Genomic DNA, 26,724 nt, shown 5'->3' with positions numbered 1-26,724 from the left:
GACATGTCCAGTTGAAAAATGGTAAAAAATGCTCTCTACAAGAGAGAGGAGAGCCTCTCCAGAGAGAAGACAGAAGGATGTTTTTTTACCGTTTCCACTTAAATCTCAGGTTTTAGTGTATTATTAATTTTTTTTTATAATTCTTTACAAATTTTCAGTATAAGAAAATAGAAGTTCCCTACGCAAAGGGAGTCAAACAAAGAATAACAGTAATACTTAACAAGGCATGTTTTTAGGGAATACCGGGACGATTGTTACGATCCGGTCTAACACAAAGGAACTCCCTATCAGGGTATAAATAAAGTGAAATTAAATGAGAAGACAAAGTGAGGGAAGAGAAAGAAAAGAAATAGAAGGAAGAACCACAGAGATAAGGGAAAAGAACACAGTGGACCACAGAGGACTACATAGGATGCACAAAAAAGAAGGGTTACAACAGGCGAATGGGTGGGGGCGGCAGGGAGCTCCCCAAGAGACAACGGGAAATGACTGTTGCTCAACAAGGCACAGTATGCAGAGGTCTCCTGAAAGGCAAACCAGTAGAACAAAGTCTTGATTAACAATGTGTATGGTGACGGAGGTGAGCAGTGAGGTCCTTTATGCGCTTAGTTTTTATTGCATTTCATGTAATCTTTATATAGTAAATAAGCGTAACCATTAAAGTGCTATAGCCACTGTTTAACAAAAAATATTTACATGTGTTTAATTTCTACACATCAATTAAGTTTGCTGAACTGGAATTTCCTTGTTCTAGGCATTCTCGGTTTGGTGGCTCATACATAATTCAGGGATTAAAGTCTATTGGAGATAAAGATATCATTTATCACAAGGGGCTTCATAATGTAAGTATTTAAAGCTATGGGATCTGTATACAGGATTACTGTTTCTGTGTATGCTAAGATAATAGCATACACTATATATGTTTGGAACACACATTTGCTTGGATCTGTCAAATCTGGCACAGGAAGCCTATTTTATACATGTATATATACTATTCATTACCTAAAAACCTTTACACCCTTAACTAGAAAAAGTGAGTCTCTAGAATCTGTAACAAATCTCCTGGATCAGATTCTGGAAGTGCCCATATTGTCCTACGACTGCCCACGTAAATAGATGCAGGAGCAGGGACTCTTCTTAAAGGTTGGAGTCCCCATTCTTGTATAGACTTAGGGTTAAAACAACTAATCAATTAATTGCCAACTAATCAATTATAAAAATAGTGGTCAACTGTTTTCATAATAGATTAATCAGGTTGGTCGATTAGTTGGTCAGCCAATTTCTAAAGTTCATGTACACTTAGCGATTATCACTATATGCACCTGTGCATAGCGTCATGTCTACAGCCCCGGAAACCCAGCACTTCGGGACTGGAGCAGCACCCGGCACAGTATGCCGAGTGATGCACTGAGATCGCAGGCCCGCAATCAGACATCTTATCCATTATCTTTTGGATAGAAGATAAGATATCTATGGCTGGAATACCCCTTTAACACACAATGCATGCCTTACCTAAAACTCACAGAAGATCCCCCTCCCTCATTAACTCCCCCCCCCCCCCCCAATCTAATTCACCAATTATCTTCTCCATTATGGTTATTTTTATCATATTAGTCTATTAATCGAAACAATAACCAAACAACTAATCGATTATGAAAATAATTGTTCGTCTCAGGGCTTGTGAGCAGAGTGCCCAGTCCAGCGGACATAGTGAGTGGAAGCTGGGATGCATAGATCATCATCACTTCCCTGCTCCGTGTACTGGGGCAAAATGAATCCTGAAAAGTTGGGATTCTTATGAATCCAAATTTTTTGTGAAATTTTGCTGGGATCTGATCTGTGCTTAATTGATTTGCTCATGTTTTCCCTAAACTTAGTATCAATGTGAAAGAAATATATGGTCAAAAAATATCCTCATGCTTTAAATTAAATTTTCTCTATCGGCTTCATTGGGGGACACAGACCATGGGGTGTATGCTGCTGTCTCTAGGAGGTATGACACTATGGCAACAAAAAAAGTCGGCTCCTCCCAGCAGGATATACCCTCCTCCAGGCCCTGAGCTAATCAGTTTAAGCTTAGTGTCTGAAGGAGGTGGACATGGTCTGGATTTCTCCAGACCAGGTCTTATGTTTTTATTATTTTCCTAGTTAGGGAATGTTAATTTTTTATTCCTTTTTTCTTTCATGTTTTCAGTTGGGGACTCGGGAACTGCGGCTCACTGTTTCCCCATTGCGAGTAAGGGGGCACAGACATTGCGTATATATGTGCTGTTAACCCCCTCTCTCCAACGGTCAGTGCCTGGGGTTGTAAGTGTGTGTGTGTTTTTATACTATGCATCTGTCAGCTGCGGCGCTTACTATGCGGCTGACAGCCGCGAGGAGCGGCAACTTACTTTCTGTTTCGACAGCAGACAGCTGCCGGCGGACATGTGTATCGCCCGCTCACTTCCCCGCGGGCGCAGATGCGACCGACATGTGTGCCCGGGGCAAGGAGCGGGCGCCATTACTATTCTTCTTCACAGCGGCCGGGGCCCACAGGGTCGCCGGAGCTTACTGGAGGCGCGAACCGCCCTCCAATCAGCGCCGTGCGCGAGATTTTCGGAGCCAGAAGTCAATTAGACAGTGCCTCTACTCCAGGCACGCCCCTCTATGGCTATTGGCTGGCCTGCTTCTCCCTCTCTTTCACTCAGAGCGGAGTTCTTTTTTCATTATGTCCGTACCCAGAACTGTTCCTCCCTCTAAACAGACAACTGGAGCATTAGTTTCCTATTTTGTCTGTAAGACCTGTAATTCCAAAATGCCTGGTTCTGCTGAACCCACTTGCTTTGCCTGCTCCTCTGCTGCCCCAGACCCCGGTAACCCCGGATGCTCTTTCAGTTCCGTTGGATTCGGCTGCCCCTCCAGCCTGGGTTTCTTCCCTATCCCAGTATATGGCCGACTTGACTCAAGTCTCCTATTCGGTGGCTGAGGCCTCCCGTGACGTGGTGTCTGCCTTGAAGAAGTCTGCCCTGCGCCGGCCCTCTAAAGGGACCCGCTCCCCTTCTCCACATACTTCACGCTCTCACAAGCGTACAAGGGGCGCATCTTCTGACTCTTCCATTGAGTCTTCAGGTAGACGTGGGCGTTCCCCTCGTGGGTCCCGCCCCCCCCCCCCCCGGGTCATCTGATCACAAACGTCGCTCCTCCAGAGGACGTTCCCGCAGTCGCCACTCTGCCTCGCCAGAGCCGTGTACCCGATCAGGGTCGCCCCCCCTCCAGGGCTGCCTCCACTCTTTCACATTCTCCTGGTGAACTGGCGGATGAGGCTTTTGAATCTGCATCTGACTCGGAAGACCACGCGGATTCAGTTGAAAAGGTGAACTCATTAGTTGCGGCCATAAGAGACACCTTTCACTTAGAGGACCCAGGATCTTCGGATGTGACTCCTGAAGTATCCTTTCATTGTGCTAAACCAGCACCTCAAAGGTTAAGAACTCACACTGAATTTGACATCCTTGTGGAATCTGCATGGAAACATCCAGACAAGAGGTTTTTCCGGGAATGAAAAAGGTTCAGGTGCGTTACCCATTCGGCAAGTACCTGGTCTCTAAGGTGGTTTCCCCTCCCTCGGTGGAACCACCAGTTTTACACCTCTCTAAGGCTACCACACTGCCACTGGCAGATGTGGCTGCTTTCAAGAACTCGACTTTCTGCCTTGGATCATTCTGCCTTGGTTCTCCAATGCTCTAGAGCTGGGAAATTTCTGTGCACAGCTTCCATGCAGTCAGCCCGTTGTGCTGCCTTTGCTGGGGGTCACCTGGAGGCCCTCCGCCGTTCCATGTGGCTTAAGGCTTTGGATGCCGCTTCCTAAAGGTCTCTCACCGAGCCTTCCTTTTACTGGGGTCCGTCTTTTTGTCAAGCTCCCCGACGAGATGATTTCTGAGGCGACGGGGGGTAAGAGTTCCTTGTTGCCTCAAAACAAGGCTCGCTCAGCTTCCCAGAGGAAGTCCTCTTCCTTTCGGTCATTTCGGACTTTTGGCCCCAATAAGGGGTCGGGGCAGGCGCCTTCGCGGGACAAGAAGGCTCCCTCGTTCCGGGCGAGCCCGTCTTGGAAGTCGGACAACAACCGTTCCGGCCGTTTTGCCGCCAAATCAGGCAACCGCAAACCCACTTCCACATTAAGTGATGCACCCACCCGCAGATTTTTCTCGGGTGGGAGGTCGTCTCTTATTTTTTCTAGACATCTGGACCACACATATTCAGGACTCTTGGGTCAGGGACGTGGTGTCCAACTGGTACCGAATCGAGTTTGCCTCCCTCCCGAGGGATCGTTTTTTTCAGTTCCGGGCTCCCCGGTCTCATTCTCTGGCGAAGCAGTTTCAAGAGGCTCTTCGGTCCCTGCTTCTCCAGGGAGTTATTGTCCCCGTTCCTCCAAGGGAACGTTTTCAGGGTTTCTATTCCAATCTTTTTGTGGTTCCCAAGAAGGGCGGTTCGGTGCGGCCAATCCTGGACCTCAAGCGTCTCAACAGTCATCTTCTCATCTGCCACTTTCGAATGGAATCCCTCCATTTCTTCGGTGGACATCAAAGATGCCTACCTCCATGTTCCAATATTTCCCGGCCATCAACTGTACCTCCGTTTTGCGGTTCCAGAGTGGCATTTTCAATTCGTAGCCCTGGCCACTGCTCCTCGGGTCTTTACCAAGATCCTTGCGCCAGTGATAGCCCTGTTGCGGTCGAGGGGAGTCTCAGTAATCCCTTACCTAGACGACCTTCTCGTCAAGGCTCCCACCAGAGTCCAGACCCTGGAGAATGTGGACCTCACCCTCCAGACCCTGGATCGCTTCGGGTGAATGGTAAACAGGGACAAGTCTGTCCTTTCTCCCACTTAGTCTCTGATCTTCCTGGGACTTCAATTCAACACTGCCTCTGCCCGGATTTGCCTTCCGCCGGACAAATGTCTGACACTCCTGTCAGGAGTCTGCTCCCTTCGGGCCCAGGTCCCAGTTTCCATCCGCGTTTGCATGGAAGTCTTGGGTCGGATGGTAGCGGCCATGGAGGCCGTACCCTTTGCCCAGTTTCATTACCGTCCCCTTCAACTGGCGATTTTCTCTTGATGGGACAGAACTCCTCTGTCTCTCGATCGCAAGATTGCTCTCCCTCGTCGGATCCCTCAGTCTCTGCTCTGGTGGCTCCGCTCCCCCCTTCTTCTCCAGGGGCGATCATTTCTTCCCCTCCACTGGCAGGTGGTTACAACGGATGCCAGTCTGTCGGGCTGGGGCGGTGTGTTCAGGGACTGGACGGTTCAAGGCCTCTGGTCTCCCCGGGAAGCTCTTCTTCCGATAAACCTCTTGGAACTGAGGGCAATTCTTCTTTGCCTTCTTCATTGGGAGTCCCTGCTTCAGTCCGGCCGTGGCGTACATAAATCGGCAAGGCGGCACTCGCAGCTCGGCACCCATGGCCGAGGTGATGAAGATTCTCATCTGGGCGGAAAGCAAGGTTCCGGCCATTTCGGCGATTCACATTCCGGGTGTGCTCAACTGGGAAGCGGACTTCCTCAGCCGGTCCTTGGCCGACCCCGGCGAGTGGTCTCTGCATCCGGAGGTCTTCGCACAGAACTGCGACCTCTGGGGCATTCCAGACATGGACCTCTTCGCGTCTCGGCACAATCGGAAGATCCTTCCGTTTGTGGCGAAGTCCCGGGACCCCTTGGCGCTAGCTGTGGGTGCCCTAGTGATTCCTTGGACAGGGTATGCTCTGCCCTATCTGTTTCCTGCCCTTCCGCTTCTTCCCAGGGTTCTGAGGAAGCTCAAAGCGGAGGGCGTTCCCGCCATACTGGTAGCTCCAGATTGGCCCCGAAGGTCGTGGTATGCCAACGTGGTCAGGCTCCTGGACGACACTCCACTACGCCTTCCACTTCGTGCGAACCTTCTGTTCTTTGCCACCCCAATCTACAGTCGCCGCATTTGACGGCATGGCGGTTGAGACCGCGGTTTTGAGAGCCCGCGGTTTCTCTTCCCAAGTCATTCGCACCATGCTCAGGGCTCGTAAACCCTCCTCGGCAAAAATTTACCACCGTACTTGGCGGTCTTATTTTCGTTGGTGTGAAGCTCAGGTTTTGTCTCCTGTTACTTTTTCTGTTCCCCGTCTTCTCTCTCTTGCAGTCAGGTTTCGAACTGGGGTTGTCTCTCAGTTCCCTTAACCTCCCTGGCGGTATGATTGTGTGGAAATTTGTACCAAAAGCGGTACAATTTTTTGCATTGAAATTTCACATCTCTCCCTCCCCTCCCTTGTCACATTCTCCCCCTCCCTTGTCACATTCTCCCCCTCCCTTGTCACATTCTCCACCACCTTGTCACATTCTATCCCCCTTGTCACATTCTATCCCCCTTGTCACATTCCCCCCTCCATGTCACTTTCCCCTCCCCCTGTCACATCCCCCCTTGTCACATGCTATCCCCCTTGTCACATTCCCCCCCCTCCATGTCACATTCCCCCCTTTGTCACATTCTTCCTCCCCCCTCACCTTGTCCTGCAGCAACACACACTGTTTGCCGGGCAGGTTTCAAACCTAGTGTATTTGCTGCAGAACAAGTCCTTTTCCCTTCAGCCAATCACAGAAGTTTTTTTTTATTTTCCTCCTTTTTCCTTTTACACTTAGCTCAGTGTTTTTCTACCAGGGTGCCTCCAGCTGTTGTGAAACTACTCCTCCCAGCATGCCCGGACAGCCTTTGGCTGTTCGGGCATGCTGAGAGTTGTAGTTTTGCAACATCTGGAGGCCCCTTGGTTGAGAAACACTGACTTTTAGTATTTGTCTTTACCTGCTCTGGCCGGCCCCCGCCATGGGAGCCGACCCGAGCAGATAATCGTATGTTTTCGGGAGCCGTATCACTATATCGCAAAAATCGCAATTCAATTGCTTTTGCGATATATCGTGCAGCCCGGCCGGCAACTCTGCAATTCTACCCTGAGCTTGACTCGGGGTTACCACTCCTGGCAGGGAAAATTAACCCTGCGTCATGCTCAGGATAACCGCTAAGGAGTTTTCGGTCCTTTCTATTCTTTTCCAGCGTCCTCTGGCTTCTAATTCTCATGTCTGGACCTTTTTTCAAGGAGTGGCGCATGCTGCCCCTCCTTATCGGTCACCTTCTCCCCCTTGGGACTTGAATCTGGTTCTGGGGGTCCTCCAAGGTGAACCTTTTGAACCCCTTAGGGAGGTGTCCCTGCTCCTCCTTTCTTGGAAAGTGGCGTTTCTTGTTGCTATCACCTCCATTTGGAAAGTGTCTGAATTGGCAGCTCTCTCCTGCCATTCTCCGTTTCTGGTGATTCATCAGGACAAGGTTGTCTTCCGGCCAGATCCTTCCTTCTTGCCTAAGGTTGTTTCGGCCTTTCATCTCAATGAGGATATTGTTCTTCCGTCCTTCTGTCCCGCTCCTTCTCCTCCTAAGGAGCATTTACTCCACAAACTGGATGTGGTTCGGGATGTTAGGGCTTACCTCTCTATCACTTCTTCGTTTCGTCAGTGTGATTCCTTTTTCGTCCTTACGGAAGGTCGTCGCAAGGGACAACCTGCTTCCAAGGCCACCATTTCTCGGTGGATCCGGTCTGCCATTTCAGAAGCCTATCGCTGTAGGGGGAAGGTTCCTCCCTTCAGGGTTGTGGCTCACTCTACCCGTTCTGTTGGGGCATCCTGGGCTCTCCTGAACAAGGCCTCGGCCTTGCAGATTTGCAAGGCGGCTACTTGGTCGTCTTTGCACACTTTCTCGAGGTTCTACCGGGTTCATACCTTTGCATCGGCTGATGCTAGTCTGGGCCGTAAAGTGCTGCAGGCGGCAGTGGAACAGCCTTCTGCCTAGCTGATTATCTGCCCACCCAAGGGACGGCTTAAGTACGTCCCACGGTCTGTGTCCCCCAATGGAGCCGATAGAGAAAAGGAGATTTTTTAACACTTACCGTAAAATCTTTCTCGAAGGATCCATTGGGGGGGGGGGGACAGCTCCCACCCTTTTGGGGTTCTCTTTGGTTTTCTGTCCGAGGGTGTGTTCAGTTATATTTTTTCTTCTGGTTCTCAGACAGTTCGTGTTTTTTCCTTGACCTGTCGGTCCTCTCCTCTTACTTTTTGTTGTTGCCATAGTGTCATACCTCCTAGAGACAGCAGCATACACCCATGGTCTGTGTCCCCCAATGGATCCATCGAGAGAGATTTTACGTTAAGTGTTAAAAAATCTCCTTTTTTCATTTGCTCGGCCCACTGTTCCAAAGATCTGTCTAACGCCAGTGGGGTGTAAATGCTCACTGCACCCCTTATTAAATACTTCCATTCCAAACAAATTCTCCCTCCCATAAGCTCAGTGGCGCTTCTCCTCTTCTGAGCATTGTAGTGCAGCAGAGCTCTTGACGTCCACACATGGGATATTTCTATATTCCATTATAGATTTTGGGGGTAATTTTCTCCTATTACCTCTTGTAAAAATGTAAAATTTGCGGAAAAAACAGCATTTTAGTGAGATTTTTTTTTTTTACATTTACACATCCAACTTTAACAAAAAGCCCTGAAATACCTGTGAGGTGTTAAGGCTCATTGTACCCCTTGTTACATTCCTTGAGGGGTTTAGTTTCCAAACTAGTATGCCATGTTGTTGTTTTTTGCTGTTGTGGCACCATAGGGGCTTCCTAAATGCGACATGCCCCCCAAAAACCATTTCAGCTAAATTTGCTTTCCAAAAGCCAAATGTGATTCCTTCTCTTTTGAGCATTGTAGTTAGCCCGCAGAGCATTTTACGTACTAACATGGGATATTTCCATATTCAGAAGAGATGGGGTTACACATTTTGGGGGGCATTTTCTCCCATTACCCTTTATAAAAATGATAAATTTGGGGGGGAAAACTGCACTTTAGTGAGAATTTTCTTTTTTTCATTTACACATCCGACTTTAACGAAAAGTCGTCAGACACCTGTGGGGTGTTAAGGCTCACTGGACCCCTTGTTATGTGCCTTGAGGGTTGTAGTTTCCAAAATGGTATGCCATGTGTGGGGGTTTTTCTGCTGTTCTGGCACCATAGGGGCTTCCTAAATGTGACATGCCCCCCAAAAACAATTTCAGAAAAACTCACTCTCCAAAATCCCATTGTCGCTCCTTCCCTTCTGAACCCTCTACTGCGCCCGCCGAATACTTGACATACACACATGCGGTATTTGCTTACTCTAGAGCAATTGGGTTACAAATTTTGATGGGATTTTTCTCCTTTTACCCCTTTTAAAAATTCAAAAACATGCGAGTGTAAAAAATGAAGATGAATAAAGGGGGGTGCAGTTTTTATAATGGGGTCATTTGTGGGGTATTTCTAATAAGAAAGCCCTTCAAATCCACTTCAAAGCTTAACTGGTCGATGAAAAATTCCGATTTTGAAAATTTTGTGAAAAATTGGAAAATTGCTGCTGAACTTTGAAGCCCTCTGATGTCTTCCAAAAGTAAAAACATGTCAACTTTATGATGCAAACATATAGTAGACCTATTGTATTTGTGAATCAAAATATAATTTATTTGGAATGCCTATTTTTAAGAAATGATGCAAGTATCGACAACATTTTTCCACTAACATAAAGTAGAATATGTCACGAAAAAACTGTCTCTGAATCAGAAGGAATGGTAAAAGCATCCCAGATTTATTAATGCTTAACCCCTTAAGGACCGGAGGTTTTTCCGTTTTTGCATTTTCGTTTTTTGCTCCTTGCCTTTAAAAAATCATAACTTTCAAATTTACACCTAAAAATCCATATGATGGCTTATTTTTTGCGCCACCAATTCTACTTTGTAATGACGTCAGTCATTTTGCACAAAAATCTATGGTGAAGCGGGAAAAAAAATCATTGTGCGACAAAATTGAAAAAAAACGCTGTTTTGTAACTTTTGGGGGCTTCCGTTTCTACGTAGTACATTTTTCGGTAAAAATGACACCTCATATGTATTCTGTAGGTCCATACGATTAAAATGATACCCTACTTATATAGGTTTGATTTTGTCGGACTTCTGGAAAAAATCATAACTACATGCAGGAAAATTAATACGTTTAAAATTGTCATCTTCTGACCCCTATAACTTTTTTATTTTTCCGTGTATGGGGCGGTATGAGGGCTCATTTTTTGCGCCGTTATCTGAAGTTTTTAACGGTACCATTTTTGCATTGATAGAACTTATTGATCACTTTTTATTCATTTTTAAATGATATAAAAAGTGACCAAAAATGCACTATTTTGGACTTTGGAATTTTTTTGCGCGCACGCCATTGACCGAGCGGTTTAATTAATGATATATTTTTATAATTCGGACATTTCCGCACGCGGTGATACCACATATGTTTATTTTTATTTACACTGTTTTTTTTTATTGGAAAAGGGGGGTGATTCAAACTTTTAATAGGGGAGGAGTTAAATGATCTTTATTCACTTTTTTTTTTCACTTTTTTTTTGCAGTGTTATAGGTCCCATAGGGACCTATAACACTGCACACACTGATCTTCTATGCTGATCACTGGTTTCTCATAAGAAACCAGTGATCAACGATTCTGCCGGATGACTGCTCATGCCTGGATCTCAGGCACTGAGCAGTCATTCGGCGATCGGACAGCGAGGAGGCAGGAAGGGGCCCTCCCGCTGTCCTGTCAGCTGTTCGGGATGCCGCGATTAGCCGCGGCTATCCCGAACAGCCCGACTGAGCTAGCCGGGAACTTTCACTTTCACTTTTAGCCGTGCGGCTCAGCTTTGAGCGCGCGGCTAAAGGGTTAATATCGCGCGGCGCCGCGATCGGCGCTGCGCGCTATTAGATGCGGGTCATGGCTTCACTATGACGCCGGGCCCGCCATGATATGACGCGGGGTTACTGTGTAACCCCGCGTTATATCAGAAGAGCAGGACCAAGGACGTACCGGTACGTCCTTGGTCCTTAAGGGGTTAAAGTGATAGTGGTCAGATGTGCAAAAAACGCTGGTCCTACAGTGAAAATTGGCCTGGTCCTTAAATGGGTTGAAAAACATTTAAAGCGTTAAAGGAAAACGGTCACCCTGATCACCCATACTATACCTAATACACTGGGTTATATTGTGGGTGACCAGGAGTCTACGGAGGTGTCACTTACCAAAATCGGTCCAGTGGTTCCTTTTAATATTGCCCGGAGAAGTTCCATTGCTCAATTGAGTTATTGCGTTCCGGAGGATTGGTGGGGGTCTCAGCACGGAGACCCTAACCAATCAAAACTTTTGACTACATGACTTTTCAAAAATTTTAGCTGTTATATCTGTAAAGCATAGCTGTCATGACAGAAAATGCTTATATATCTTCCTCACTAGGTCATGCAGATGCTTTCCATGTTGTTTTGTGTCTATCTTCTTTATGTGGCTCACAAATCCCTCTGTTCTGCTGCTCCTTTATTGACATGACATCCACTGAGCCCGCCCTCACTCACCTTGCATTCACTTCTTCCCTGAGTCTGCTGTGCTGTGTCCTTTCATCCAATCAGTGCAGACTGCTCTGTAACGCCCCTACTCAGTTCTCATGCTGCAGTCTGATAGGACAGAAGTGAGCACAATGTAGTGCTAGTCCCACCCTCACTTCATGGACTTTGTCCCATCCTGTGCTTAAGCAGGATTATGTTCTGGATGGTGTGAGGACACCTAGTGGTCTTTTTTATAAGCCAGGATTTCTATTAAAAGGAGACTTCATAAAAAAAATTAAGTGTATTAGGAAGGTCAGTATTTTGCCAAGTTGTACAACATATAGAAAGTATTTTGATTCTGACAGTTGACAGTGCCCATTTAATTTAACTACAAAAATTGAATTTGTAAATCACTTACCTTTCTGTGACTGGCCCCAGTTCTCCTGGCTAGGCACTTGACCATGATCTGTATTTTTCCTCTGCTTCTGCTGACGTTGGATGCAGCATGCATTTTGGCGCAGTGTACAGGTACGTCAGCTCCGACGTGTTTAGAAAATGACCAACTCAATCTTCTAATGCTGAGCACCCTGATGTTCCTGTTGTGCCTTGATGTATGGTGAATTTGCAACATCAGAAGAAGCGAAAAAATGGTTCTCTTTATGTGACCCACCATGGGAATAATTCATCTAAACCATTTTGAAAAGATAAATGAGCTACAAAGTTGCATAATTTTGGGTTTCTATTTGATTGATTTAAATTCTGTTTTAGGAATTGGACATTCCTAGGCTATGTAAATTTGTTTATTTAAAATGTAAATGTTTTGTGAACAACAGTTTCAGAATTACACTCATGACATTGGAAAGGAAATTAAGAGAGTCCCAAAGAGAAAGCAGCAAGCCAAAGATACAGAGACACGGCGTCGTTCTGCTTTAAATGTCCGTCTCTTCCTAAAGGACTTCTGCATAGACTTCCTGGAAAACTGCTATAATCGACTCATGTACCTTGTGAAGGTAAATAATGTTGTCACAAGGGAATCATTAACGAAAATGATATTTAAGTATCAAAACAGTGAGTCCGTAAAGTGTTCTGCATTCTACTGAATTGCACTGGTGTTTATCTTTTGCTGCTCCCTTATTTAAGAGGTGGAGCTTAGATGGGGGTCAAATTACTGGGGCTTTTATTGATGCCGGAAATTATGAGGGTCCAATGCTGGCAAAAGAGAAGCTGCCATTTAAACTTTTTTCTAACTGAAGCAGTTAGGATTTCCCTACACAGTGCCTGGCTAGGAGTGTTTCATGAAGGCTCCTATTGAATTACAGCAGAGGTCTAGATCAATTACATTAAGGTTATTAAAATGTACATAATGTAGAGTACATATAAGCCTTGTATGCTGAAACCTGGGTATTTTATTTTTTTAACTAGACATTTGACATCTATTGTGAGAGCGAATTTGTGCATGTCATAGACATTCACATTGCTTCTTTATCTCAGTGTGCCCTTTTTTTTTGTCCCTTTTTTTTCTCTCCCTTGCTTATATTTTAATTATTTTTTTTTCTATTTTTTCAATCAATAGGATCACTTAATTCGTGAGAAGGCTCAGCAGCATGATGAAACTTACTACCTTTGGTCTATGGCTTTTTTCATGGCCTTCAATCGTGTAAATAATTTTCGTCCAGAGTTTGTATCTGAAACGGCCAGCATAAGGACTTTTCATTTTATTGAGCAAAACCTCACCAATTACTATGAGATGATGCTGACAGACAAAAAAGAGGCTACCTCTTGGGCTCGAAGGTAAGACATAATGAGTGGGATTAGTATATGTGTTTTATGCAACAGAAATTTTTTGTGACAGCTGTAGTTCTTGCAAAAGAAGTAAGCTGCAAACCCTCCCTTAACTGTAACAACGCTAAAGCATATTGCTGCAGACTGAGGACCCTCACCGCCAACCCTCAGAAGACTTTTGGTAGTTAGGGGGAAAAACTGTGTATGAAGTCTGCTTTTTATTTAGAATAATTTTTTTTATTTTAGTTTTTTTATAAATACTGTTCAACCACGATGGCTCTGGGGCTGGCATTGTGGCCTTGCAGCACTGGGGTTTAAAGCTAACAAACGGCAACAGCTGCGTGTAGTTTTTGTTCTCCCCATGATAAGTTTTGTAACACAGAATATGTTGTCCAGCTCTTATGCAAATAAAATCCACGTTTATTCCAGTAGAACAACACAGGAACACGAGGTTATGCGTCTCAAGCGTAAGGCGCCTTGCGCTTGAAACATGTAACCCCTTGTGTTCCTGTGTTGTCCTTCTGGAATAAATGTGGATTCCTTACCTCTTCATTTTTCTTTTCTTCGGTGTTGTCCAGCACCTGGATCCGTATTCCATCTGTCCAGGGCGGGGTGAGCTGGTTTTTTTTTTCCACAGAATATGTTGGTGCTAAAAAAAAAATTAAAATAAAGCTATTGATATAATTTTGTATTAATATAAATAAACATTCTAAGACTTGTTAGTCTAATACAGTATGCGGGTTCTGGGTCAACCATTGTGACTGTAACTCTGTGGACAACTTGTAATATGTTGCTAAGCCCCTAAAATAATACAAAAAAAATATACATATATATATATATAATATCTCAAGAAAGCCCTTACATATAAGTTAAAAATAGTCGCTAGAAGCTGTAAATCACTTCAAATTTCCAGTAAAGGGGAAAAAATAGAGAACTTTAAACTTTTTATTTCCTTTCACAAAGACTGTATACAGTGGGGATCAAAAGTTTGGGCACCCCAGGTAAAAATTTGTATTAATGTGCATTAAGAAGCCAAGGAAAGATGGAAAAAATCTCCAAAAGGCATCACATTACAGATTAGACATTCTTATGATATGTGAACAAAAGTTAGATTTTATTTCCATCATTTACACTTTCAAAATAACAGAAAACAAAAAATGGTATCTCCAAAAGTTTGGGCACCCTGCAGAATTTATAGCATGCACTGCCCCTTTGCGAAGCTGAGACCTGCCAGTGTCATGGATTGTTCTCAATCATCATCATCTGGAAAGACCAGGTGATGTCAATCTCAAAGGTTTTAAATGCCCAGACTCCACTGACCTTGCCCCAACAATCAGCACCATGGGTTCTTCTAAGCAGTTGTCTAGAAATCTGAAACTGAAAATAGTTGACACTCACAAAGCTGGAGAAGGCTATAAGAAGATAGCAAAACGTTTTCAGATGTCAATATCCTCTGTTCCGAATGTAATTAGGAAGTGGCAGTCATCGGGACCAGTGGAAGTTAAAGCAAGATCTGGAAGACCAAGAAAAATATCAGACAGAACAGCTCGCAGGATTGTGAGAAAAACTATTCAAAACCCACGTTTGACTGCACAATCCCTCCAGAAAGATCTGGCATACACTGGAGTTGTGGTACACTATGCCACTATAAAGAGATACTTGTACAAATATGGTCTTCATGGAACAGTCATCAGAAGAAAACCTCTTCTACGTCAGCACCACTAAAATCAGCGTTTGACCTTTGCAAATGAACATATAGACAAGCCTGATGCATTTTGGGAACAAGTTCTGTGGACGGATGAGGTTAAAATTTTACTTTGTCCGGAATGAGCTAAGGTACGCTTGGAGAAGGGGAACAGAATTTAATGAAAAGAACCTCTGTCCAACTGTTAAGCATGAGGGTGGATCAATCATGCTTTGGGGTTGTATTGCAGCCAGTGGCAGAAGGTAAAATGGATTCAATAAAATTTCAGCAAATTTTGGATGCTAACTTGATGCCATCTGTGAAAAAGCTGAAGTTAGAGAGTATGGCTTCTACAAATGAATAATGATCCTAAACAAACCTTGAAATCCACGGGGGATTACATCAAGAGGCGTAAACTGAAGGTTTTGCCATGGCCTTCACAATCTCCTGACCTCAACATAATTGAAAATCTATGGGTTAGACCTTAAAAGAGCAGTGCGTGACAGACAGCCCTGAAATCTCAAAGAACTGGAAGACTTTTGTAAGGAAGAATGGGCAAAGATACCTCAAACAAGAATTGAAAGACTCTTGGCTGGCTACAAAAAGCATTTACAAGATGTGATACTTACCAAAGGGGGCAGTACAAGATATTAACTCTGCAGGGTGCCCAAACCTTTGCAGACGCCATTTTTTTGTGTTCTGTTATTTTGAAGGTGTAAATGATGGAAATAAAATCTAACTTTTGTTGACATACTATAAGAATCTCTAATCTGTAATTTGATTTTTCTATCTTTCCTTGGCTTCTTTATGCACATTAATGCAAATTTTTACCTGGGGTGCCCAAACTTTTGATCCCCACTGTAAGGGTTTTTATTTTATTGTATTTTAAGGGACATGGAAGCAATAATGCTAGAATACTACCTTACGTGGTTTTCAATTTTTACCGTAGAATGCATCTTGCTCTAAAAGCCTATCAGGAACTTCTTCTGACTGTTAATGTAATGGATCATTCCAAGGAAGCATCTGTTCAAGAAAGTAGCAGGGTCATTAAAAGTGAGTAATCCTTTGCTTTTATATGTGTGTTAAAGAAGTGCTCCAGGAATTAATGCATATATCATTTTTCTTATATAATGCCACCGGCTATTATTGGAGGATATTGTAGAATAATAAACACTGATTTTCTGTGGATAAGGCTGGTAATCATATGACCCAGTTAACAGTAATAAAATGTATGAACACAGCTGTACTGAAATAAAAAAGATGGCAATGTGAGAGGACTAGTGGTTGTGAGTGTTCAAGAAATGGACAAAAAAAACCTTGGGGTAGTTTAATTTCATATACCTGTTTTTACAAATACTTGACACTTCATATCTGACCATGTAAATAATTCTGATGTGTATTGTCCAGATAACATATTTTACATGATGGAATATCGGGAGCTTTTTCTTGCACTCTTTCGTAAGTTTGATGAGACTAAACAACCGCGGTCATTCCTAAAAGATCTGGTAGAAACAACACACCTTTTCCTCCGAATGTTGGAAAAATTTTGTAAAGGAAAGAGCACAGTTATGGTGCAGGTAAGTTTGCTCACACGCTCAACCAAGAAATGTGTTGGTACATAGAGTTGCAAGAATTATCTAAATGTTCATGTCCTAATATGTGTTTAATTTTGTATTGTGACAAAGGGGCTGTTTACACCACAATGTATCAAAGCATTCTGGCAGCTATAGGTAGGCATCCTGTCCAAAAGGCATACCAATGTATACCGCAGCACACTGTCAGTGTATACATGTGTATAGGGTAGGACCACTTGTAGGAAATTTTTCGAATGATGAAGCAGAGCATAATTTGTGTAGGGCTGTGTTTTTAAAATAGGTATAGTACATTGACTCTGATTTGGACAATCTAGGTGAAGAATTATTTTCAGTTTTCAACATACACCTCATGTTAAATTCCTAGACTGGTATAGTTTCCACATAAAATGCTGTGTGGGTGCATGGCAGGACATGTCCATAAATGGGATATTTCCGTACACTGTAGACAACAGTAAAATTTGGGGCACCTGGTGAGCCTCCGACACAGCAAGACGCGGGGTCATAGTTAAAATTTGTGCCCATTGTTCATCCGACAGGGGACCTACATCTGTCTCCCACTTCTCCCTAACAAGTAAGTGATAGGCTTCATGGTAAGAGAATAATAATTCCTTATACAATACTGAGATAACTTCTTTAGTAGAGACCCGGGTGAACAAGTCATTTACCACCAATGAGGGACCTACAGCCAGGTCACTCGCCCGTGACTGCACATCAAGTGCATGCCGCAGCTGCAGGTAACAAAAGAAAAATGTGGTAAAGAAAAGTCCTCCTGCAGCTGAGCAGATTACTTCAGCGTCGGCCCGTCATACAGCTGTGAGAGGTACAGTATCCCATAGGAGAGCCACAAAACAATATCAGGCATGGAAGTCAACTCAGGAAGACTCGAATTATACCACAACGGTGAGTATGTTACAAAAACAGGATAATGTAAGAGAGTCTTAAATTTTAACCACACTGAGGAGTAGAAAAGTAGGAGGGTAGTCTGGGGGACGTGTCTGCGCCGCCATTTCTAAGAGAGAGAGGGGAGTCACACCACTAATACGTTGCGAGATTAAAGCCCCTGTACGCCCCATGGTGTCCAACTGTGCCCATTCTTTTACCCCTTGTAAAAATGAAGAATGCAAGTTACAGCCCACTTGACCAAAAATATTGGAGTCACCTTTGGGGTCTAAATGCTCACTGCACCTATTCTACCATTTTATTTTGGGGTGAAGTTTCTTTAGGCAATGTTTGTTTTAGCACCCCAATACCCCTGAAAACCAGACATGGTACTGGAGAAAATATTCAAATAAGAAGGCCTCAAAATCCATTAGGAGCTTCTTTTAATGTCTGAGGCCTGTGGTTGAATCAAGTTGCACCCTAGGGCCACATATGGGGTATTCCTTAAGGGTATCTTCACATGTGAATATGTAGCTGTGTATTTTGCAGCAGAATTTGCTACTCATTGAAGTCAATAGGTAGGAAAAAAAATCTGCAGCAAAATGCGCACATGTGAACATACCTGAAGGTGGAGTGGCGAAGGTGGTCCAGTTTTATCGAGTGCTTCATTGGGGACACAGGACCATGGGTATATGCTGCTTGCCGCTAGGAGGATGACACTAGGCAAAAAACAAACGAAAGTCTGCTCCTCCCGACAGGCTATACCTGGCTCAGAGCAACTCAGAGTTTTAGCTTAGTGTCAGCAGGTGGCAGACACAGTTCTGGAGTTTCTCCAGACCTAGTCTTATTTTATTTTTTTCCTAGTTTCAATCTATAGTTAGATTTTCTCTCCCTTTTTTGTTTTATTTCTAGAGTGGGGCGACAGGAGCATGGCGCTGCCTGATCCCCCACCTGGCCTATTTTCGCTGGTGTGAGGATCGTTCTCTCTCCCACCTCTTTTTCCTTGCCGAACCTCTTGTCCTTTTTGCAATCGGGACTGGAGATGAGCCTTGCCTTCAGTTCCATCAAAGGACAGGTTTCGGCGCTTTCTGTTCTCTTCTAACGCCCTCTTGCGTCCGACCTTCATGTGCAGACTTTTTTAGCTGGGCATAGCTCACGAGGTTGCTCTGTTCCAGTCCCCCACTGCTTCTTGGGACCTCAACCTCATCGTGGATGCTCTGCAAGGCTCTCAGTTTGAGCCTCTTGGTCAGGTCTCCCTTCGCTTCCTTTCCTGTAAGGTAGCTTTTCTTGTCGCAGTTACGTCCATTCGTCGTGTGTCTGAATTGGCTACGATGGATAAGATGACTATTTGTCCCAAACTGCTTTTATTTTTATTTTGTTATACCCTTCCGGTTTTCATTTTATTTGGGACAATAAGCGCCATTGCCTTCTTTATGGGGGTAATTATGGCCGACAAATCTTTGGGGGGGGGGGGGCTGGCAGTGCCGGATGTCACTAAATATTACTTGGCTGTCCATGTCCGCCATCTGCCTGCATGGTCTGACCCTTTCTAAATGTATTTGGGGTTATTATTGTAGTACATGATTTGGGCTCTTCTCTTACTCTTCCCCATTACTGTCTCTTTCTCTATCACCCGGACCTGCCTGCTAATATGTCTTCGGACATGGTGGTGGCTTGGGGCCTGAAGGGACTCTTCTGTTATGCAGACGTGGTTGCTCACTCGCTCATTGTTGACATTTGAACAGTTGAGTTCTAAACATGGGCTTCCCTCCTCTGAGCGGCTCAATTACCTTCAATTGAGGCACCATATGCTTACTAAATTGGGAAGTACGGTGTTATCCCGACCCACCCGGTTTGAGCTGCTGTGTCGCCAGGGACCGGCTACTTAGGGCCTGCTTTCTGAGATCTATGCTATCTTAACCCCCAATGCATTTTCGTTTTTTCTTCCTTACCTTAAAAAAATCATAACTTTCAATTTTGCACCTAAAAATCTATATGATGGCTTATTTTTTGCGCCACCAATTCTACTCTACTACCAAAAATCTGCGGGCGAAACGGAAAAAAAATAATTGTGAGACAAAATTGGGGGGGAAAAAACGCCATTTTGTAACTTTTGGGGGCTTCTGTTTCTACACAGTAAATTTTTCGGTAAAAATGACACCTTCTCTTTATTTTGTAGGTCCATACGATAAAAATGATACCCTACTTATGTAGGTTTGATTTTGTTCGTACTTCTGGAAAAAATCATGACTACATGCAGGAAAATTTATACGTTTAAAATTGTCATCTTCTGACCCCTATAACCTTTTTTTGTTTTCCGCGTATGGGGCGGTATGAGGGCTTATTTTTTGCGCCGTGATCTGAAGTTTTTAGTGGTACCATTTATGCATTGATAGGACTTATTAATTTTTTTTATTTTTATTCATTTTTTTTCATAATATAAAAAGTGACAAAATGCACTAATTTGGACTTTGGAATTTTTTGGCGCGTACGCCATTGACTGTGGCGTAACTATATATTTTTTATAATTCAGACATTTCCGCACGCGACGATACCACGTGTTTATTTTTATTAACACTTTTTTTTATGGGAAAAGGGAGGGTGATTCAAACTTTTATTAGGGGAGGTGTTAAATGATCTTTATTCACTTCTTTTTTTCTTTTTTCACTTTTTTTTTTTGCCCATAAGGGGCTATAACACTGCACACACTGATCTTTTACATTGATCAGTGGCTTCTCATAAGAAACCACTGATCGATGATTCTGCCGCTTGACTGCTCATGCCTGGATCTCAGGCACTGAGCAGTCATTCGGCGATCGGACAGCGAGGAGGCAGGTAGGGATCCTCCGGCTGTCATTTAAGCTGTTCGGGATGCCGCGATTTGCCACGGCGATCCCGTACGTCCCCCTGAGCTAACCGGCATGGTTTTACTTTCACTTTAGATGCGGCGTTCAACTAAAGGGTTAATGGCGCGCGGCACCGTGATCAGTGCTGCGCGCGATTAGCCACGGGTCCCGGCCGTTGTTAGAGGCTGGGCCCGACCCGCTATGACGTGGCCCCACGTTATAGATCGGGAGCGGACTCATGACATACCGGTACATCATCGGTCCTTAAGAGGTTAAACTCCCCGGTTGATACAGGTGCCCCCTCTCATAAATACATGGGCCCCTGGGAGGCGGCTTTGACTACCTGTCTCTCTATGCCACAGTGGAGAATTGTTTGTGAACGGGCCTTTAAGGCATCCATTTGTACTTCCTACAAGGAGGCCCAATATAATCAGTGGCTTCTGGTCCGGGGTGGAGCGCCTACTCGCAGATGTGTTAGCAACCTCTGTCCCCTTGAATCTCCCTAGTCTACCTCTTGCATATCTCTCCCTCCTTTTTAGGTAAGAAACAAACTACACTCGTCCCACATATACTCTTGGTTGCTAAGCCTAGGTTCAAATGGCCGTTCTCTTCTGTCCTGTTTTTCTCCAACTATTGAGGTTACCGACCTTTCTTTTAACAGACAAACTGAAGTAAATGGATGCAAACGGATGTTGGCCATTTGCATCCATTTGGATCCGTTATTGTTCAGTTAATAAACAAAAAAAAAACAATATTTTTTTTCTGAGCATGCTCAGAAACAAAAACAGATCAAAAACGGATTGGAAAAAAAAACTGATGCAAACTGATTAGACTTTAATGTTAAATTAATCATATGCTTTTTTGATCAGCATGCAACATTTTTTTCTCCGGCAAAGAAGAACAGAATAGGAAGCACAAATACATAATAATAATCCCATTGACATCAATGGGATCCTTTTACAGCTGTTTGCAACCAGTTTGCAAAAGTATCGAACGGATTGTAAAACGTGCATGAATTTACGGGGGAAGACTGCTGTGTGAACGGGCCCTTAGACCCTGATAGTGAAATGTTGGAAGCACCCTGCTCCTCAATCAATGCACGACGGATTCAATCCCTGGAATAACACCAGGTGCGTTTTCGGACATGTGGCACCCATGAGATTGTTTCTCTGCCCTGCAGCACTCTAGTCCCTGATCCCTTCCTGATGTGTTCTTCCCTCTTTGTTTTTTGTTGTAGTTGTTCATTTATTTTATTTTTTTTCTGTTGATCGCTTTTTGTATGTTCGCCTAAGCTGCCTGGTTGGGTCTTTTGCGGTTTGTTCCTGCCACTTACTGGGAACTTTGACTTTCTGTTGTGGTTATTATGGTACTGGTTATATGTATTGCTGATGGTATCTCGTATTTTAGTATGCTTGTTTCCATGGCATTGCTTTGTTCCTGACCTAACCTGTGCTTTCTTATACATGTTTCTTGTTACATATGAATGTTATCAGCATGTCTAATTCCTTTTGCTTTTCATACTTTTGTGATTCACTATACCTATATGAAAAATCCTTAATAAAAATAAAGTTGAAACAAAAATTACTAGAATAGGTAAAAGCATTCTGAAGTTATTCATCCATATAATAACACATCATATATCAAAGTTTTGGCTTGTGTCCACGAGGCCAAAAAGGTCTGTGTCCTTAAGGGGTTAAAGTTGATATGCTGCTTTTTGTAACATTGTAATCTGAAGACCAATAACTACCAATTGGTTCATTGGTGTTACTGGTTGGTAGCCTGGTGCGATATTGCTTAAAGGACATCTGCAGTGCTGGGCAAAAAAAACGTTTTTTACCTCATTTAATAGGTCTTTGAAAGACCTTTCCAACGATGTCTCCCCCATCAAAATTGGCCCAGCCGTTCTCCCGCTATCAGCACACGAATTACGGAGGAGAAGTGAAAATAAAACTACATCTCCCATCATGCCTTGTGCTTACTTCCTGTAAGCTGCTGCCCTCCCCCTGTTCTATCCCCCCGAGCAAATTATTATATTGTAACGCCCACATCTCCCTTCCCTATGCATACACCCTCCCCTTCTGCTCATCTCCCCCTCCCCATGCTGGCTCCTGTCCAGTGATGAAGCAGCTGCCTCCGTGCTCACTGTAGTGTGGGCACTGGAGAGTGGAGAGTGAAAGTAAAAATGGTTAAAAAAAAAACATAATTGTTTGTCTATAAAACTGTCCTGATAGGGGTCCCTCCATCTTTTTCACAACTACAACTCCAAGCATGCCCAGTTATTTTATATGCTGTTCGGGCATGCTGGGAATTCCAGTGGTGCCTCCAGCTGTTGCAAGACTACAAATCCCAGCATGCCCTGTCAGCTTTCTGCTGTATGTGCATGCTTGGAGTTGCAGAGGTGACTCCAGCTGTTGTAAGGCTATACATCCAAGCATGCTGTGTCAGCTTTCTGCTGTTTGAGTGTATAAAGGAGTTGTAGTTCACCAACACCTCTACTGTATCAGGAGACTCCTGGGAGTTGTAGTTCACCAACACCTCTATTGTATCTCTGTAGTCTCCTGGGAGTTGTAGTTCACCAACACCTCTATTGTACCTCTGTAGTCTCCTGGGTGTTGTAGTTCACCAACACCTCTATTGTATCTCTGTAGTCTCCTGGGGGTTGTAGTTCATCAACACCTATATTGTATCTCTGTAGTCTCCTGGGAGTTGTAGTTCACCAACACCTATATTGTATCTCTGTAGTCTCCTGGGAGTTGTAGTTCACCAACACCTATATTGTATCTCTGTAGTCTCCTGGGAGTTGTAGTTCACCAACACCTATATTGTATCTCTGTAGTCTCCTGGGAGTTGTAGTTCACCAACACCTATATTGTATCTCTGTAGTCTCCTGGCTGGGGGTTGTAGTTCACCAACACCTCTATTGTATCTCTGTAGTTTCCTGGGGGTTGTAGTTCACCAACACCTCTATTGTATCTCTGTAATCTCCTGGGAGTTGTAGTTCATACACCAGTGTTTCCCAACCAGGGTTGCAAAACTACTACTCCCAGCATTCCCTGGTTGGGAAACACTGGCATACACACACACATAACAGGGACTACAACTCCCAGCATGTGTCATTCAGTAGTCCCCCCCCCCCCCCTCACACACAGAATCATCTCCAGTATGATATTTATTCCCTGTAGTCTATACACCACCAGCCCGTGCAGTGTAATATGTCTCCTTCACACACACGTCCTCCCCTCCCTGCTCTGTGGTTTGCTCTGTGTTTTCCCCCATGAAAACTTGAAACCTCCCCGTGATAAGTGAGGTCCTATGTAGACAGAGCAGGGGAGGGGGGAGGAGCTGTGGACGCCCTCATTCTCCCCCTGCTTCAATCTTATAGATAGGGGCGTTTCTGAGGATGAGCCTATGGCTGCCTCAGAAAGCACCTGCTCATGCATATGCATAAGCAGGGAGGACCTGACAGAGGCTAGGGGGAGCACAAACACTGCTGGGAGGAAGAGATCTCCGTCCCCAAGATGGCGGCTGCAATGTAATGAATAGGGGACGGACGCAGGACTACTGGGCTATGCTGGCAACTCTAATATCTCAGAAACGGCTGCATATAGGTAAATAGGACTAATTGACTGAATTGTATAACTTTTGTTTGGGGAACATTTGGGCAGGGATTTTTGACCACTACAGTTGTCCTTTAAATGTTTGTTTGGATGCAATAGACTGAATATATAGGACTATTATCCTCACAGTGTTCTCTCCCTAAAAGAACCGCAAGGTGAAAAGGAAGAAAAAGAAGAAAACCAGCAGACGTGAGGAAAACACTAGGAGTTCTGAAGAGTTGGAGGAAATCTGGAAATCCCTTTCTGAAAAGCTGAAGAGCTGTGCTATGGTAAAGTCTGCAGTTAAGAAACCACTCTTAAAGTAAATATATCGCCTAGATGTTTTTTTTGTTTTTTTTTTATAACTGATTAGAACATACCTTAACATTATATGTGGTTTTTTTGTGTACTAACAGGTCTCTTTTTGTAAATTTTTTATTTTTTTTTCTATTTTTTTTTCCCCGTTGACATGAGAACATTAGACTGGAGTGGACCCTATTATGAGAGAGCTGGGTTATGACCATAACCTATTGTGAATGGCCTGGTCCCACTAGTGTCACTTCCCACTGTAATCCTTCCTGTGATAAGCTGCGATGCAGTTTTAACCCCTTCCCGACCCATGACATACATGTACGTCATGGGTTGTCTCCCATTCTATAACGTGGGGTCATGGCGTGGCCCCGCGTCATAGCGGGTTGGGCCCGGTACCTAGCAACGGCCGGGACCCGTGGCTAATAGCGCGCGGCAGTGATCGCGGTGCTGCGCGCTATTAACCCTTTAGACGCGGCATTCAAAGTTGAATGCTGCGTCTAAAGTGAAAGTAAACTAATGCCGGTTAGCTCAGGGAGCTGTTTGGGATCGCCGCTGCGAAATCGCGGCATCCCGAACAGCTTACATGACAGCTGGAGGATCCCTACCTGCCTCCATGCTGTTCGATCGCCGAATGACTGCTCAGTGCCTGAGATCCAGGCATGAGCAGTCAAGCGGCAGAATCATTGATCACTGGTTTCCTATTAAAAAATAACATTATGTATCCCGTACGGTAAGTGTAAAAAAAAAAAAAAACAAACCACAGAATTGCAATTTTTATAATATCCCAGAAAAAAAAGTTAAAAAGCGATTAAAATGTCAGATCAATACCAAAATGGTACCGATACAAAAAACAGATTATTGCACAAAAAATTATCCCTCAAACAGCCTGGTATGCGGGGGGGAAGCTACAGGGGTCAAAAAATGGCAATTAAAAAAATTAAAAATTTTTTTTTTTTTTTTTAAATTAGTAAAACATGACGTAAACTATAAAAATCTGGTATCTCTGTAATCAGGCAGCCTAAAGTATGAAACGAACATGTTATCGCAACCACATAGTAAATGGCGTAGAAAAGAAAACCACCGAATCTGCAAAATTATCTCTTACTATTTCAATTTCACTTCACTTAATAAATATTTATATATTTTGGTTCGGAGAATATGTTATTGAAATATTAAAAGGTATCATTATAGTAGGTATTTATGGCTATTATAGGGCAAGGAGGAAAAAATGAGAGCGTAAAAGTGAAAATTGGTCCGGACAAGTGGATAGTCATGAGGGACAAGTAGATTTTGCTCCGTTTTAGTCCCGTGGACAAGTAGTTTTTTTTATAAAATTTCCACACCCGTGACATATTCTCTTAGTATGTATGTTTTGGGGATTCTTATCGTCTCAGGGCTCAGAAAGTCTGCCAGATGAAATTGTGCCTTTTGATGCCGCTTCTGAGATACCTGTTGAGGAGCAAAGAACTGACGCTTTGGTGCGAATACAGAATGGTCTTCTGAGCGGTCAGGCCGGAGAGTCGCTTGTTCTGCTTCGTTCTGCAAGGTACAGTTCATGTGATGTTTTTCACAGCGATAACAAAGCTTTTGAAATTCATTTTTAAAAATAGTTAACTTTTCTACAGAGAAGTGTGGCCAGAGGGGGATGTATTTGGATCTCCAGAGTCTGGTCCCGAGGAAGAGGTTGAGCTCCTTAAGCAAATTCTACACGCTGATCTTCCTAGTAAGTAGGTTAATACTTCTGTCAAATTTATTAGTGACAAAAATCGAAAATTAAAGCAGAAGCAGGTTTTATTTGGTACCTGTTGGTGTAGGGCAATTCCTACTCCATCGTAGCTCTGTGTCATTACTATTATTTGAGTTTTTCTTTGTTAAACACAAAAAAAATTTATACCTTTTTCCATTGTGTATGGGTTCAAGCATGTCTTAATTTTTGTCACCATGCCTCACTTTTTTTTTCGAATTGTGGCCATGTGTTTTATTCTCGGTGTCAATAAAAACTGATAATTCATCAAATTAAAGCAGAACTATTTTTTACCTTTTTAAACTGGGCTAAAGACTGTAGCTTTGAAACAAATGCAAAACAGGTCCATTATATACAGTTTTTTTTTTATAATTAACTACAGGATCTACTCAAGTAGATGCAGATCCAGATGATGAAGAGGAGGAGGAGGTTGAAGAAGTAGAAGAGGAGGAGCTTACTTCCGTACAAGTGTCTGAAAGGGAATTTAACTACTTAGACTACGTGAAACGGTAATTTGTGAGTGTGTAACCCATTGTTTTTTAACCGGGGTGCCTCAAGCTATTATAAAACTACAACCCCCAGCATGCCCGGACAGCCTTTAGCTGTCCGGGCATGCTGGGAGTTGTTGTTATGCAACAGCTGGAGGCACCCTGGCGGAAACACTGGTGTAAGCGTAGATAACAATCTTAGTATAGCGTGAAACATGAAAAGAACACTTTGTAGATTTAAAAAAAATAAAATAAATAAATTGAGCTGCATATGATGTAACAAAACTCCTACAGTACTCTCCAACTAATAAAGCACTGTTCGTCTTGACTGGAGCTACGATGTGCCAGTCTCTGGGTGTAAAAGTGATGTAACCAAGAATAGCACAT

The 26,724-nt window shown here is 43.7% G+C and overlaps 1 protein-coding gene across 1 annotated transcript in view; it reads left to right on the top strand.

Moving 5' to 3' along the window:
- TIMELESS (timeless circadian regulator) overlaps positions 1–26,724 on the top strand; it is a gene marked incomplete in the record, with an annotated part of 157,777 nt that overhangs the window by 61,144 nt on the left and 69,909 nt on the right. The window contains 9 exon segments of the mRNA XM_056562374.1: positions 755–842; positions 12,245–12,421; positions 12,985–13,202; positions 15,827–15,930; positions 16,285–16,454; positions 23,961–24,083; positions 25,500–25,651; positions 25,731–25,828; positions 26,232–26,358. Coding sequence (XP_056418349.1) covers positions 755–842; positions 12,245–12,421; positions 12,985–13,202; positions 15,827–15,930; positions 16,285–16,454; positions 23,961–24,083; positions 25,500–25,651; positions 25,731–25,828; positions 26,232–26,358 — 1,257 coding nt within the window.

Source organism: Hyla sarda, chromosome 2 (assembly GCF_029499605.1).
Source record: "Hyla sarda isolate aHylSar1 chromosome 2, aHylSar1.hap1, whole genome shotgun sequence".
Lineage (NCBI taxonomy): Eukaryota > Metazoa > Chordata > Amphibia > Anura > Hylidae > Hyla > Hyla sarda.
The sequence above is the reverse complement of the archived record's forward strand: the minus strand, read 5'-3'. Positions and strand labels throughout refer to the sequence as shown.